Source organism: Hemitrygon akajei, chromosome 19, assembly GCF_048418815.1.
Source record: "Hemitrygon akajei chromosome 19, sHemAka1.3, whole genome shotgun sequence".
NCBI classification, from domain to species: domain Eukaryota; kingdom Metazoa; phylum Chordata; class Chondrichthyes; order Myliobatiformes; family Dasyatidae; genus Hemitrygon; species Hemitrygon akajei.
In genome coordinates, this window is record NC_133142.1 from 2,371,733 (window position 1) to 2,388,106 (window position 16,374).

General features: G+C 48.1%; 1 protein-coding gene across 1 annotated transcript in view; it reads left to right on the forward strand.

Moving 5' to 3' along the window:
* The first annotated feature begins 5,106 nt into the window (after positions 1-5,106).
* LOC140742142 (cytosolic 10-formyltetrahydrofolate dehydrogenase-like) overlaps positions 5,107-16,374 on the forward strand; it is a 55,635-nt gene continuing 44,367 nt past the window's right edge. The window contains exons 1-2 of the mRNA XM_073072945.1: positions 5,107-5,178; positions 12,360-12,510. Coding sequence (XP_072929046.1) covers positions 12,384-12,510 — 127 coding nt within the window. The 5' untranslated portion in view covers positions 5,107-5,178; positions 12,360-12,383. The remainder of the gene's footprint in view (positions 5,179-12,359; positions 12,511-16,374) is intronic.

Here is a 16,374-nt window from a genome sequence, read left to right on the forward strand (position 1 = left end):
CACGCTGCTCAAGAAAGCCTTCACGTTTGCATTCTATGAAGTCCTCCTCAAGACTGCCTCAACCAACTTGATTCACCCAATTTATGTGTAAGTTAGCCCCATAACTGCTGTCCATTCTTACATGCCTCAGTTATTTCTCTGTCTATTGCCTGTGCCACTGTAATGTTATTATTCAGTGGTTGATAGACAACTCCCACCAGTGATTTTTCCCTTTACTATTCCTAATCTCTACCCAGATGTGTTCAGCATTCTGCTTCTTAGATCTTATATCGTCTCTCACTATCGTCCTGATCTCACCTTTAATTAAGAGCGCTAACCTACCTCCCTTACCTTCCTGCCTATCCTTCAATATTACCTGATATCCTTGGATAACTGATTCCCAATCCTCTCCACCCTGCAACCACGTCTCTGTAATGGCCACTAAATCACATCCCTTTGTACTGATTTGTGCCACAAGTTCACTGACCTTGTTTTGAATACTACAGGCATTCAGATAAAGTGTCCTTACACACATCATTCTTTTAAAATCCAGTAATCTTTGTGTCTTTTGCATTTGACTTTCCCCCCTAACTTTTTTTTTAACTTTTGCTTTTACTTTATCCACACTTCTCCAATCTGTTGACCACCCCCCCCCCCCCCACCCACTATCTGGTTTAAAGCAACTTGCCGGGATCCGGTCCCATCGTGGTTCCGCTGGATGCCATCCCAGTGAAACATCTCCATCCTTCCCCAATATTGGTGCCAGTTTTCCATGAATCCAGAGATTACCACTTTTTTGGTTCTGCTTTTTAATTTACATGGTGTTTTACATTTACATGGTGTTACATGGTGTTACATGAGCGTAGCAGTGGACGAACCCAAGTGCAGAACACAGGCATGGAGTCGGAATTGGGAGGCGTTATTGACGTAGCGAGTGTGGAATCAGTATCCAGGAGCGATGCTAGACTTAGAACTAACAGCCCTAAGAACCATGAAACGAGGTTACTCACACTGGAGTCGACCAACGAACTGGCAGCTCCTTGTTGTGATCACAGGGTCTTTATCCTGCATCTTCTGATGGAAAGCAGGTGTGTGTAGTTAGTGGAGCCTGGAAATGACTGGAAACTAAACAATGGAATTGAGGCCCAATTCCTGAGGTGAATAGCAAGGTGGGGGATTGCCAGAAGGGGCCATGACAAGGGGTATGGAGGGCTATTGTCCTGGTGCAGCTCAATGGGAGTGGGCAGTAAATGGTTCAGAATACACTTGATGGGCCAAAGGGCCTGGTTCTGTGCTGTACTCTATGATGAGGCCTCCCTCAGGGTGGAGGAGCAACACCTTATATTCCGTCTGGTTTGTCTCCAACCTCATGGCATGAATATTGATTTCCTCTTCTGGTAAAAAATAATCCCTCTCCCTCCCTCTTCTATTCCCCACTCTGCCCTCCTACCTCTTCTCACCTCGCCCTGTTTCCCTCCTCCCTCCATCAGGCACTCAATGGGATTAAGCCAGTGATGCACCCTTATTGCAGCAAGGGGCTCGTGACTAACACAAAGACCCTGCAACGTGCTGATATTACCCACTCCCAAGCCAAGAAAACTGGACGTGCTGGTTTGTACAGGACTTGAGAGCTATAAATCAGATAGTACAGCTCGGTTCACCCATAGTGCCGGTCGCTTATGTGATATTGGCCTCTGTCCTGTCAGAGTACACTGTAATCGATCTGTGTTCAGCCCTCTTCTCCATACCCCTGCACAAAGACAGTCAGTACCTGCTCGTCTGTACCTATAACCGACAGCAGTACACACGGCCAAGGTTACCTCAGGGCTATACTATCATCAGTAGTTTTGGGCCCTATCTCGCAGAAAGGGTGTGTTAACATTGGAGAGAGTCCAGGGGAGGTTCACGAGGATGATTCCAGGAATGAAGGGGTTAACATATGAGGAGCACTTGGCAGCTTTGGGTTTGTATTCACTGGAACTTAGAAGATCTTTTTGATAACTACCGAATGTCGAAAGGACTAGACGGGGTGGATGTGGAGAGGATGCTTCCTAAGGTGGGGATAACCAGATCTAGAGAGCACAGCCTCAAAATCGAGGCATGACATTTTAGAAGATAGGTAAGGAGGATTTCTTTTAGCCAGAGAGTAGATACCCTGATCGGTCAGGGTATCAAAAGATATGGCGAGAAGGCAGGTGTATGGGGTTGAATGGGATCTGGAATCAGCCATGATGGAATAGAGGAGCAGACTCGATGGGCTGAATGGCCTAATTCTGCTCCTATGTCTAATGGTCTTATGGTCCTGTGATTATTATGTTGTTCTGGGTCCACTTGACGAATGTCCATTGATGATCGGTGGGGGGGAGGGGGGGCTCCGCCTGTGAAACTCACATCCGACTTGTGACAGATCTGTTGTGTATTCTGGTTTTTATTTGGGGGGGACATTATAGTGCGAAGCTCAGGCAGTCTATTTCGAGGATCTCAAGAGACAAGCCCTTGGGGTGCAACGGACAACAACATTTAACTTACAGAGGGCCTGGCGTCCAAGCAAATTAACAGGCAGTTTTCCTGCTATTACAAATGTCTCATTAATCCAATTTTTCCCTCCTTTATTGCAACCGGCTTGGACAATTCCTATCATAGGAACTCTGGCTATTCTTAATACTTTCATGACCTTTTGGTAACCCCACGGGAGGATGTACGGACGATGCTGTAGCATCGGAGTCGATCAGGCCCGTATTTTCTGGTTACCATCTCTGTCTCTAACAGGGCATCCTCTAGGGGGTTTTCTGAAAGCCTGATTATTGCTGCCTGTACCGCCCATCCTCCTGTTGGGTCCCAGCGAGATTTCGCACAGGAAAAGGAGCCTATCCCCTGTCCTTCATTCCAGAGCCCTCTTGCAAAGGAGCCTATCCCCTGTCCTTCATTCCAGAGCCCTCTTGCCTTAGTCCTTCATTTTCACTACAGCATTACCTAGTCCAGCGTCCTTTCCTACCGCATTTCCGACATACAGCCCGGCTCTTGTCCCGGCTCTCACGTGTCCCATTCTCCTCCCATCTTCATGTACTGTTCTTTCTCTCTCCGGTTCTTAAATAACCCATTTCTATCTTTGCTAATCAAGGAGGTAACAATATCAATATTGTTGATATCAACAATATTTTTGAGGATGTGACTAAACACATTGATGAAGGTAGAGCAGTAGATGTAGTGTATATGGATTTCAGCAAGGCATTTGATAAGGTTACCCATGCAAGGCTTACTGAGAAAGTAAAGAGGCATGGGATCCAAGGGGACATTGCTTTGTGGATCCAGAACTGACTTGCCCACAGAAGGCAAAGAGTGGTTGTAGATGGGTCATATTCTGCATGGAGGTCAGTCACCAGTGGAGTGCCTCAGGGATCTGTTCTGGGACCCTTACTCTTCATGATTTTTATAAATGACCTGGATGAGGAAGTGGAGGGATGGGTTAGTAAGTTTGCTGATGACTCAAAGGTTGGAGGTGTTGTGGATAGTGTGGAGGGCTGTCAGAGGTTACAGCAGGACATTGATAGGATGCAAAACTGGGCTGTGAGGTGGCAGATGGAGTTCAACCCAGATAAATGTGAGGTGGTTCATTTTGGTCGGTCAAATGTGATGGCAGAATATAGTATTAATGGTAAGACATGGCAGTGTGGAGGATCAGAGGGATCTTGGGGTCTGAGTCCATAGGACACTCAAAGCAGCTACGCCCGTTGACTCTGTGGTTAAGAAGGCATATGGTGTATTGGCCTTCATCAATTGTGGAATTGAATTTAGGAGCCGAGAGGCAATGTTGCAGCTATATTGGATCCTGGTCAGACCCCACTTGGAGTACTGTGCTCATTTCTGGTCACCTCACTACAGGAAGGATGTGGAAACCGTAGAAAGGGTGCAGAGGAGATTTACAAGGATGTTGCCTGGATTGGGGAGCATGCCTTATGAGAATAGGTTGAGTGAACTCGGTCTTTTCTCCTTTGGAGCAAAGGAGGATGAGAGCTGACCTGATAGAGGTGTACAAGATGATGAGACGTGTTGATCGTGAGGATAGTCAGAGGCTTTTTCCTAGGGCTGAAATGGTTGCCACAAGAGGACACAGGTTTAAGGTGCTGGGGAGTAGGTACAGAGGAGATGTCAGGGGTAAATTTTTTATTCAGAGAGTGGTGAGTGTGTGGAATGGGCTGCCGGCAACGGTGGTGGAGGGGGATACAATAGGGTCTCATAAGAGACTTTTGGATAGGTACATGGAGCTTAGAAAAATAGAGGGCTATAGGTAAGCTAGTAATTTCTAACGTAGGGCCATGTTCGGCACAGCTCTGTGGGCCGAAGGGCCTGTATTGTGCTGTAGGTTTTCTATGTTTCTATCATTCCATCGCTGTGTTTGCCAGTTTCGATTAGTTCATTTAGAAGAGTGAGCCACCTCGGGTTGAAGGCAGCTCAGAAATGTCTGCCCGGCTAACTGGCCATTTTACAGATTGTGGGCAATCCTTGAAACGGATAATGAAATTGGCAATGGTTTCGCCCTTTTTCTGGTGACACCCAGTGTTGTCTTGCTCCCGCAAGGATGGCATTTTTTTACCCCTTCTGACCAATTGCTCGTTCCATCCGCGAGGAGTTTCAGGAGGGACCCAGTTACCCCTCGGTCCTGGATCAGTGGGAGGGAAATTGGCTCCTTCTCCGCGCCAAGAGGTTCCGCAAATCACTATAAGCAGCGACGGGTAGCGGGTTAGGTATCTGACAGAGGGTGGCGGTTCCATCGCTGAGTCACACCCACAGCCGCCTCTATTATTTCCAGGTCATCAGGCAGCCCCGATTCGGAGGCGGGGGAGTGATCTGAGGGTACAGTCCGGTGCCCGGGGCAGCCCCGATGGGGCACCTCTGCCTTTTGAAGGGTCCAGTTTTCTTCTTACTTCAGTTTAACCTTTAATGACCAACTCTTCCCATTTATTAGAACGCCACATCATATATCCTCTGTCCCAGTTTGGATCCCCATTTACAACTTTCGTTTCGGGTTTCCAGTACTGAATTGTCTTCGGATCGAAAGGCTCACGATACGGCCAACCGCGCAACTCCACCCATACACATCACGGGGGACTGTTACAGAGGACCCGTTGTCCTCCGTTTCCAACCAACGGGTCATCCAGGAGTTATTCCGTCGTCTTATAATTTTCGACATTTCTTCGCGTACGTACTCAAATCACCGGCGGGCTGGTTAGTGGATCAGCAGGCTTGTGTTTTACCTTTTACTATCGAGCGCTCCCCCCTCGGTTGGCCAACCAAATACCAGATACCGAGGTCCCTATTTTAATCTCAACCGAGTCTCGTCCCCTCTTACAATTCCCTTCCTGCTCCTTACCCGATCTCAGGGACCGGTCACCGGCCGGTCCGGGCGACCCCGCTCGCCATTCCTGTCTCCCCTTTCCGACATCCCGTATTTAATAGAGATCCCATCCTTATCGCCTGATCTGTCAGAGAAATTTGCTATCGCCGATTAGACTTAAACAAAGGCACAGAGCCGGTATTCAGTTTAATTAATTTATTCCGTGACCGCGGAGAACCGGCCACGACTCTGCTTAAGTGAGCACAAGCACGGTCTTTCAAACTTCAAAACGCACGCAGTTCAGCAGTTTTCAGGGATCAAAAGTTCCTGCTTTGTCCTCATCGACAAGGATGCTTCCATACCTTCCAAAAAAAAATTAGACACATGGTCCGCACAAACACAATCAGTTCCCCGTTATCTGTAAGAATCCAAGCCAGCAGTCATGTCCAGCGGCCAATGGTTCCTGCTTACGCACAGAATCCGTGCTTCATTTCTGACAGGACTCTTTGCCAATTAGAATGAGTAGACAGTCGTCCGGACCCCAGTTGCTTCTCACCCTGCTATCCTCGTGATTTTATTAACCCTTAACTCTCAGGCTTAACTTTCCTCCACATGAGGGAAGGAGGTGCTGACGCTGGTGTAGGTTCCCCAGAATGAGTTGCCATCTGAGGATCGATTGGTGGCTCTGAGCCGACCCGCGCTGGAGTTTAGAACAATGTTGAATAATGAAAGGCCCCAACAGAGCGGAAGTGGACAGGATATTTCCTCTGCTGGGGGAGTCTCGGACCTGAGGGCACTGCCTCAGAATAGAACGGAGATGAGGAGGAATTTCTTCAGCCAGACAAGGCGTTGGGTATATTTAAGGCGGAGTTCGACACGCTGGCTTCGTGGTCTAGAACTGGCTTGCACACAGAAGGCAAAGAGTGGTTGTAGACGGGTCATGGAGGTCGGTGACCAGTGGAGTGCCTCAGAGATCTGTTCGGACTCCCCTACTCTTCGTGATTTTTATAAATGACCTGGATGACGAAGTGGAGGGATGGGTTAGTAAGTTTGCCTATGACGCAATGGTTGGAGGTGTTGTGGATAGTGTGGAGGGCTGTCAGAGGTTACAGCGGGACATGGATAGGTACATGGAGCTTAGAAAAATAGAGGGCTACGGGTAAGCCTTGTAATAGTAATTTCTAAGGTAGGGACATGTTCGGCACAACTTTGTGGGTCAAAGAACCAGTATTGTGCTGTAGGTTTTCTATGTTTCTATTAAGGCAGAGTTTGATACATTGGGTATCTTTAAGGCAGAGTTTGATACATTGGGTATCTTTAAGGCAGAGTTTGATACATTGAATATATTTAAGGAAGAGGTTGATACATTGAATATATTTAAGGAAGAGGTTGATACATTGGGTATCTTTAAGGCAGAGGCTGATAGATTATTGATTAGTCAGGAATAGAGGGAGAAGGCAGGAGATTGTACTGAGAGGGAAATGGATCAGCCATGATGAAATGGCGGTGCCGACTCAATGGGCCAAATAGCGACATTTTGCCCCTCTATCTTACGGCCTTATACAGCTTCTTTGTATTCGTATCAATATTTGGACCCAGGATAAATCTTCAGAGATGTTGACACTAGAATCTGATCACCTTTTCCACTTTTCCTGAAGTCCACAATAAGGTCCTTGGTCTTTTGCTACCGTTGTTGTTGATGTTTTTCTTGTGAATGCTGCTTATCTGATTCTCCGTGCCTGTGATGCTGAAAGTGTCTTTCCCATTGCACCTGTGCAGTGAAAAACAGGCATAAATCTGTGAGGTAGATCAGCAGCGGAAAGTGTAAACGATTTCAAGCTCACCCCGAGGATCTACCCTGGGCCCAAGAAGGCACGGCAGCGGCTGTATTGGGTTAGGGTGAGGGTTAGGGTGAGGGTGAGGGTTAGGGTTAGGGTGAGTTTAGGGTTAGGGTTAGGGTTAGGGTGAGGGTTAGGGTTAGGGTGAGGGTGAGTTTAGGGTTAGGGTTAGGGTGAGTTTAGGGTTAGGGTTAGGGTGAGGGTGAGGGTTAGGTTAGGGTGAGGGTGAGGGTGAGGGTTAGGGTTAGGGTTAGGGTTAGGGTGAGGGTTAGGGTTAGGGTGAGGGTTAGAGTGAGGGTGAGGGTTAGGGTTAGGGTGAGGGTGAGGGTGAGGGTTAGGGTGAGTTTAGGGTTAGGGTTAGGGTTAGGGTTAGGGTGAGGGTTAGGGTTAGGGTTAGGGTGAGTTTAGGGTTAGGGTTAGGGTTAGGGTTAGGGTGAGGGTGAGGGTTAGGGTTAGGGTTAGGGTTAGGGTTAGGGTGAGGGTGAGGGTTAGGGTGAGGGTTAGGGTGAGGTTTAGGGTTAGGGTTAGGGTTAGGGTGAGGGTTAGGGTTAGGGTTAGGGTTAGGGTTAGGGTTAGGGTTAGGTTGAGGGTTAGGGTGAGGGTTAGGGTTAGGGTGAGGGTTAGGGTTAGGGTGAGGTTTAGGGTTAGGGTTAGGGTTAGGGTTAGGGTGAGGGTTAGGGTTAGGGTGAGGGTTAGGGTGAGGGTGAGGTTTAGGGTTAGGGTGAGGGTTAACCCTAACCCTGGTCCCAAGAAGGCACGGCAGCGGCTGTATTGCATTCGGAGTTGGAGGAACTTTGCTTTGCCACCAAAGACACTAGCAACTGTCTACAGATGTCCGCGGTGAGCATTGTAACTGGATGCATCACTCTCTGGTATGGTCGGGCCAGTACACAGGATGGGGAAAAGATGCAGAAAGTTGTGAACCCAGCCAGCTCCATCGTGGGCACTGGCATCGAGGACATCTTCAAAAGGCGATGCCTCCATCATGAAGGAGCCTCCCCATCGATGACGTGTCCTCCTCTCATCCCGGTACTGTCACCAGGGAGGTGGGAAGCCTGACGACAGCGTTTTATAAACAGTGTTTCCCCTCCCGCCATCAGACAGAACACCACCTCACTATTCCGCTCTTACTTTGCACTACAGTACTTCTAAAAAATACGTTCTTATTTTAATCTATGGTAATTATATATCGCACTGCTGCCACAAATACAACAATTTTAGTCGGTGATAATAAACTTGATTTCTGATTCTACTTGTATAATTTCAACAAATAAGATTAAAATGGATTTTGGATTTGTAAAGGACCCTGTCTCCCCCCCTCGGGGCCTCTCATACTTTTCGAAACTTCGCGTTGGAAACACAACTCTGGGCCGGGCCCGGCGGAAGACGTGGTTTTGCCGAGCGTGTTGATAACGACCGCGTTTCCAGTGTCCTTCCCAGTCAGGCTGGGAGGGTGTGTGGTAATCTCTCGCCCCGAGCTGCGTCGATGCCTAACCAACCACTCTCCGAGCGCCTCCCCCTCGCTCCTCGCTCTCTCTAGCAGCTCTGCCTTACAGAGACGGTGAGTGCCTGCTCCCCGCCTGCCTCTCTCCCCTAACACCTCGGGCAATGCAGGGGCAAAGGGAGGGAATTAGGGGAGGGGGAGATTTGCGTTGCGACAGAGACATGTCTGTAAACAGACATTCGGCCTGGGACTGTAACCACAAACTGTTGTTTTCTCTCTCTCTCTCTCTCTCTCCTGTTTGCTACATGTTTGGAGTGAATTATCCCGACCCTCAATCAGTTCCGGATAGCCCCTCTTCTGCACTGCGAGAAGTTTGCAGAAAGTTTATTACTTTGTCGTGCTTTAGCAGACATTTTTTTGCGGGCTATTGGTTTTCGTTGTAGTGTCGCTATTTATAACCGGGTTAGAATTTCACCGAGAGTTCTCCCTAGTTCTGAACCCGGAGCAAGTTTCCGGGGAGCTTGTGCGAGGTCGTGAACGAGCCGGAGCATTTTCAGAGAGTCGGGGTTTGGGGGGTGGGAGGAAGAACTGTTTTCACTTTGACCTCTTTCCATGCGATCAGCTGGTAAGGGGGTTTGCCGAACGCCGGCTTCCGATTGGTCAGTGTTGAAGACAACCTGACATCCCCACCCCCCTAAGACGCGGCTCTCCTCTGAAGTGTGGGCTCCGACGGTTTATCACAGGTACATTGAAGTGTGTACTCAGCAGAACGACACGTAGCCAGTATCCAGACTGTCCACCCCCGAGATGCCACAGATTCTACCCATCAGACGCTGAGCAACACACACAAACTGCTGGAGGAACTCCGCGGGTCAGGCGGCATCTATAAATGAATAACCAGTCGGCGTTTCGGGCGAGATGCTTCACCAGGACCGCTCCGGGTCTCGGTTCTCCGTTTCCTCGGGAGCTAAGTGTGTGTTGTATACCAACAGTGGGTGTACGATGGGACACTCATCCTACAGGGGCTCCAGGTCCTGAGACGGGACCAAGAGAGGTACAGCAGAAACCAGGCCCTTCTGCCCATCGGGTCCATACTGTCATTCCACCCTTCACTCACATCACCTCTGCCCAAATTAACCCACACACGTGGGGGGGGGGGGTTCAGCAGCTAATTAACCAATGACTCATATGTCATTGGGACATGGGAGTAAACCGCATCACCCCAGGGGAATTCCATGTGGTCACAAGGCCAATTGGCAAAGTTTACACAATGACATTGCCAGGGGTTGAGATGGAACCTGGAGTCACTGGAGGTGTGAGGCAGAGGATCTATCCACCTTCAACTTTCTCTACCTGACCTGCTGAGTTTCACATCGTTTTTTGTTTTTATTGCAGATTTCCAGCGCCTTCGTGTTTTAGAATTTTTATCTGGGGCAAAACGGCCTGCTCAATTGGCACCCCACCCACCCACTAAACACTCCCCCCCTCCACAGTGGCTGTAGTGCAGACTGTCTGCAAAACGCACTTCAGTTACTCACCCAGTGCTGGCAGCCCCTAACAACCCCCCCCCCCCCCATTCATCCCACTAAGGGTAGTGGGGCAGGGGAACACTGCCACCCACAGATACCCCTCAGGACACTGGGTACGGGAATTAGGGTGTGACGTTGCGGTTGTACAAGATGTTGGTGAGGCTACATTTGGAATATTGTGTTCTGGTTTGGTCACCTTGTGTAGGAAAGATGCTATTGAGCTGGAAGGAGAATTACACGGATGTTGCTGAGAATTGGAAAGAGGCTGAGCAGGTTGGGACTTTATCCATTAGAGCATTGGAGAATGGAGTGTGATCTGACAGAGGTGTATATGAGGGCTGAGGTAAGGCGAACATGCAGTCTTTCCTGCAGCTGGCGAATCAAAACAAGAGGGCATAGGTTTAAGATGAGATTTCAAAGGCACCTGCAGACTGCGGATGCTGAGTGTGGAATGAGCTTCTTGTGGAAGTGACGGAGGGGGGTGTCACCGCTCCTTTTAAGCTGTGTGGGTGCACGTCCGCGCAGTAACTGAAATGTTCCCACACACATACTAAAGAATACAGTCCTAACTCTTTCAATCTTTCCTTATAACACAAGTCTTCCAGACCTGGCAATATCCTTGTAAAATTTCTCTGGACTTTTTCAACCTGGTTTACATCTTTCCTGTAGGTAGGTGACCAAAACTGCACACAACACTCCAAATTACTCACCAACTCCTTGTACAAGTTCAACAACGTCCGTTGCTGGTGTTCTGCTGAAAAGCATGGACGTGCTATGCTGACTTCGGCAACACCTGCGGGCTGCCCCCATGCGTTCTCCTTCCTGCAGAGTGCGGGGAACCTCTGCCTGACAGGATGGGGAAACTCGAGCATTGGGAGGAAGAGAAGGGTGAGAGGGAACACCAGAGGTACTGATCCTTTTGTAAGCACGAGATGCCGGATCTCTGGAGGAACAGACACAAAATGCTGAAGGAATCAGAAGGCCAGGCAGCATCTGTGGAGGGGAATAGTTGATGTTCACCTCCCCTCCCTCCCTCACTTCCCTCCTTATCTGGCCTCACCTATCATCTTCCAGATGGTGCTCCTTCCCCTTCCCCCACTTTCTTACTTTTTTTGTTTTGTTCTCTTTCTGTGAACAAAACAAAAGAGATGGTTGTTGACTTCAGGAGGGCACAGAGCAACCACTCCCCGCTGAACATCGACGGCTCCTCAGTAGAGATCGTTAAGAGCACCAGATTTATTGGTGTTCACCTGACGGAGAATCTCACCTGGTCCCTCAACACCAGCTCCGTAGCAAAGAAAGCCCAGCAGCGTCTCTACTTTTTGCGAAGGCTGAGGAAAGTCCATCTCCCACCCCCCACCCTCATCACATTCTACAGGGGTTGTATTGAGAGTATCCTGAGCAGCTGCATCACTGCCTGGTTCGGAAATTGCACCATCTCGGATCGCAAGACCCTGCAGCAGATAGTGAGGTCAGCTGTGATCATCGGGGTCTCTCTTCCTGCCATCACAGACATTTACACTACACGCTGCATCCGCAAAGCAAACAGCATTATGAAGGACCCCACGCACCCCTCATACAATCTCTTCTCCCTCCTACCGTCTGGGAAAAGGCACTGAAGCATTCAGGCTCTCACGACCAGACTATGTAACAGTTTCTTCCCCCAAGCCATCAGACTCCTCAATACCCAGAGCCTGGACTGACACCTTACTGCCCTATTGTCCTGTTTATTATTTATTGTAATGTCTGCACTGTTTTGTGCACTTTATGCAGTCCTGGGTAGGTCTGTAGTCTAGTGTAGTTGTTTTTTACGTAGTTCAGTCTATTTTTTTGTACTGTGTCATGAAACACCATGGTCCTGAAAAACGTTGTCTCATTTTTACTATGTACTGTACCAGCAGTTATGGTCGAAATGACAATAAAAAGTGACTTATTTTGGCTTCTTCCCCCTTTCTTTCCAGTCCCAATGAAGGGTCTCAGCCCAAAATGTTGATTGCTTATCTCTCTTCATAGATGCTGCCTGACCTACTGAATTCCTCCAGCATTTTGTGTGTGTTACTGATCCTATTGAATGGCTTCCTCTTCTCCTGTGTTCTCACAAGCACCGGTGTCGAACAGAGCTGTAGAGGTCTGGGAGCATGGGAGAGGGAGGGAGTGTGGGCTGGGGGGATGCTGTTGCTGAATGTTGTGTTTGTGTTTACTGTTTGGTGATTGGTTCACACTGGTCTCAACAGGAGAGTGCTGATTGGTGAAGGAGGATGAAGATCGCTGTGATTGGACAAAGCCTGTTTGGCCAAGAGGTGTACAAGGAACTGAAAAAGGCAGGGCACGAGATCGTGGGGATATTCACAATCCCGGACAAAGACGGGAAAGAGGATGTTCTTGGTGAGTGGAGTGTCGCGAGAAGAGGGGTTTCGATCTGGAGTGGGAGGGTGGTGTCATCAACCTGATGGAAAGGGGTCAGGGTGCAGTTCCTTGCTGTTGGTCGGTGTTCTTGTTGTTTGGGGGGGGGGGTTTCGAAGCAGATACATTCGGGGCATTTAAGAGACTCTCCGATGATAGGAAAATGGAGGGATTGGTGTCAGGGTGGAGATATGTCTCTACCAAAAAAAATAGCAGCCAGTGAGAGAGCGGGCCATTGAAGGAGTGGAGATTTGAGGCTTTGACTCGAGAGGCTTCGATGAGAAGAGGTGGAAGACGAGCTTGTTCCCAGTTAGTCTTTACAATTCCTCCTGAGACGGTGATGTGCCTCTCCTGTGAGATGTGGCAGTCTTGGGGGAACTCCCCTCTCCCGCAGAGTCACATCTGCCAGAAGTGCTTGCGGCTGGGTGATCTGGAAGACCGTGTGAGGAATCTGGAGCAGCAGCTGGATGACCTTCGACTCATAAGGGAGAATGAGGCAGTCATAGATGAGAGCTACAGGGAGGTAGTCACACCTAGGCTGCTGGAAGCAGGTCTTTCGGTGACAGTCCAAGGGGGGAAAGCGAAGGAGAGTAGACAGGTAGTGCAGAGCACCCCTGTAGCCATTCCCCCGAATAATAAGTTTACCATCCTGGATGCTGTTGGTGAAAACAACTGACCAGATGTGAGCCACGGTGGCAGGGCCTCTGGCATTGAGTCTGACCCTGTGGTGCAGAAGAATGGGACGGAGAAGAGGAGAGCTGTCGTCATTGGAGACTCTATAGTCAGGAGAGCAGACAGGAGATTTTGTGGACGTGAGAAGGAAACCCGCATGGTTTGTTGCCACCCGAGTGCCAGGGTCCAGGATGTATCTGACCGGGTGCATGACATCCTGGTACAAGAGAGAAAGCAACCAGAAGTTGTGATACATGTTGGTACCAACGACATAGGCAGGAAGAGGGATGAGGTCCTGAAGGGTGAGTTTCGGGAACTAGGCAGAAGGCTGAAGAACAGGACCTCAAGGGTGGCGTTCTCAGGATTGCTGCCAGTACCACGTGATAGTGATGGTAAGAATTGGAGGAGATGGCAGTTGAATGCGTGGCTGAGGAGTTGGTGCAAGGCGCAGGGTTTTAGATTTTTGGACCATTGGGATCTCTTCTGGGGAAGGTGGGACCTGTACAGATTGGATGGGTTGCACCTGAACTCGAGGGGGAGCAATATCCTTACAGGTAGGTTTGCTAGCATGGTTCGGGAGGGTTTAAACTACAAACCCCATTTCCAGAAAAGTTGGGATATTTTCCAAAATGCAATGAAAACAAAAATCTGTGATATGTTAATTCACCTGAACCCTTATTTAACTGACAAAAGTACAAAGAAAAGATTTTCAATAGTTTTACTGACCAACTTAATTGTATTTTGTAAATATACACAAATTTAGAATTTGATGGCTGCAACACACTCAACAAAAGTTGGGACAGAGTTAAAATAAGATTGAAAAGTGCACAGAATATTCAAGTAACACCGGTTTGGAAGACTCCACATTAAGCAGGCTAATTGGTAGCAGGTGAGGTATCATGACTGGGTATAAAAGTAGCGTCCATCAAAGGCTCAGTCTTTGCAAGCAAGGATGGGTTGTGGCTCACCCCTTTGTGCCAAAATTCGTGAGAGAATTGTTAGTCAGTTCAAAAGGAACATTTCCCAACGCAAGATTGCAGAGAATTTAGGTCTTTCAACATCTACAGTACATAATATTGTGAAAAGATTCAGAGAATTCAGAGACATCTCAGTGCGTAAAGTGCAAGGGAAATCACTGTTGAATGCGCGTGATCTTTGAGCCCTCAGGCGGCACTGCCTAAGGAACCGTCATGCTACTGTGACAATTATAGCCACCTGGGCTCGGGAGTACTTTGGAAAACCATTGTCACTTAACACAGTCTGTCGCTGCATCCAGAAATGCAACTTGAAACTGTATTACGCAAGGAGGAAGCCATACATCAACTCTATGCAGAAACGCCGGCGAGTTCTCTGGGCCCGAGCTCATCTCAGATGGACCGAAAGACTGTGGAACCGTGTGCTGTGGTCAGATGAGTCCACATTTCAGCTAGTTTTCGGAAAAAACGGGTGTTGAGTTCTCTGTGCCAAAGATGAAAACGACCATCCTGATTGTTATCAGCGAAAGGTGCAAAAGCCAGCATCTGTGATGGTATGGGGGTGCATCAGTGCCCATGGCATGGGTGAGTTACATATATGTGAAGGTACCATTGACTCTGAGGTGTATATTAGGATTTTAGAGAGACATATGTTGCCATCAAGGCGACGTCTCTTCCTGGGACATTTCAGCAGGACAATGCCAGACCACATTCTGCACGGGCTACAACAGCGTGGCTTTGTAGACACAGAGTGCGTGTGCTTGACTGGCCTGCTGCCAGTCCAGATCTATCTCTTATTGAAAATGTATGGCGCATCATGAAGAGGAGAATCAGACAATGGAGACCACGGACTGTTGAGCAACTGAAGTCTTATATCAAGCAAGAATGGACAAAATTTCCAATTGCAAATCTACTACAATTAGTATCCTCAGTTCCAAAACGATTAAAAAGTGTTATTAAAAGGAAAGGTGATGTAACACAATGGCAAACATGCCTCTGTCCCAACTTTTGTTGAGTGTGTTGCAGCCATCAAATTCTAAATTTGTGTATATTAACAAAATATAATTAAGTTGGTCAGTAAAACTATTGAAAATCTTTTCTTTGTACTTTTGTCAGTTAAATAAAGGTTCACGTGAATTAACATATCACAGATTTTTGTTTTATTGCGGGTAATGTAGCAGGATCCTCTTTTGAGTCAGTATGGGTAGAAGTCAGGAACAGGAAGGGAGCAGTTACTCTACTGGGGGTATTCTATAGGCCCCCTGGTAGCAGCAAAGATACCGAGGAGCAGATTGGGAGGCAGATTTTGGAAAGGTGCAAAAATAACAAGGTTGTTATCATGGGTGACTTTAACTTCCTTAATATTGATTGGCACTTGTTTAGTTCCAAGGGTTTAGATGGTGCAGAGTTTGTTAAGTGTGTCCAGGATGGATTCCTGTCACAGTATGTTGACAGGCCGACTAGGGGGAATGCCATACTAGATCTACTATTAGGTAACGAACCGGGTCAGGTCACAGATCTGTCAGTGGGTGAGCATCTGGGGGACTGTGATCACCGCTCCCTGGCCTTTAGCATTATCATGGAAAAGGATAGAATCAGAGAGGACAGGAAAATTTTTAATTGGGGAAGGGCAAATTATGAGGCTATAAGGCTAGAACTTGCTGGTGTGAATTGGGATGATGTTTTCGCAGGGAAATGTACTGTGGACATGTGGTCGATGTTTAAGGATCTTTTGCAGGATGTTAGGGATAAATTTGTCCCAGTGAGGAAGATAAAGAATGGTAGGGTGAAGGAACCATGGGTGACAAGTGAGGTGGAAAATCTAGTCAGGTGGAAGAAGGCAGCATACATGAGGTTTAGGAAGCAAGGATCAGGTGGGTCTATTGAGGAATATAGGGTAGCAAGAAAGGAGCTTAAGAAGGGGCTGAGAAGAGCAAGAAGGGGGCATGAGAAGGCCTTGGCAAATAGGGTAAAGGAAAACCCCAAGGCATTCTTCAATTATGTGAAGAACAAAAGGATGACAGGAGTAAAGGTAGGACCAATTAGAGATAAAAGTGGGAAGATGTGCCTGGAGGCTGTGGAAGTGAGCAAGGTCCTCAATGAATACTTCTCTTCGGTATTCACCACTGAGAGGGAACTTGATGACGGTGAGGACAATATGAGTGAGGTTGATGTTCTGGAGCATGTTGATATTAAGGGA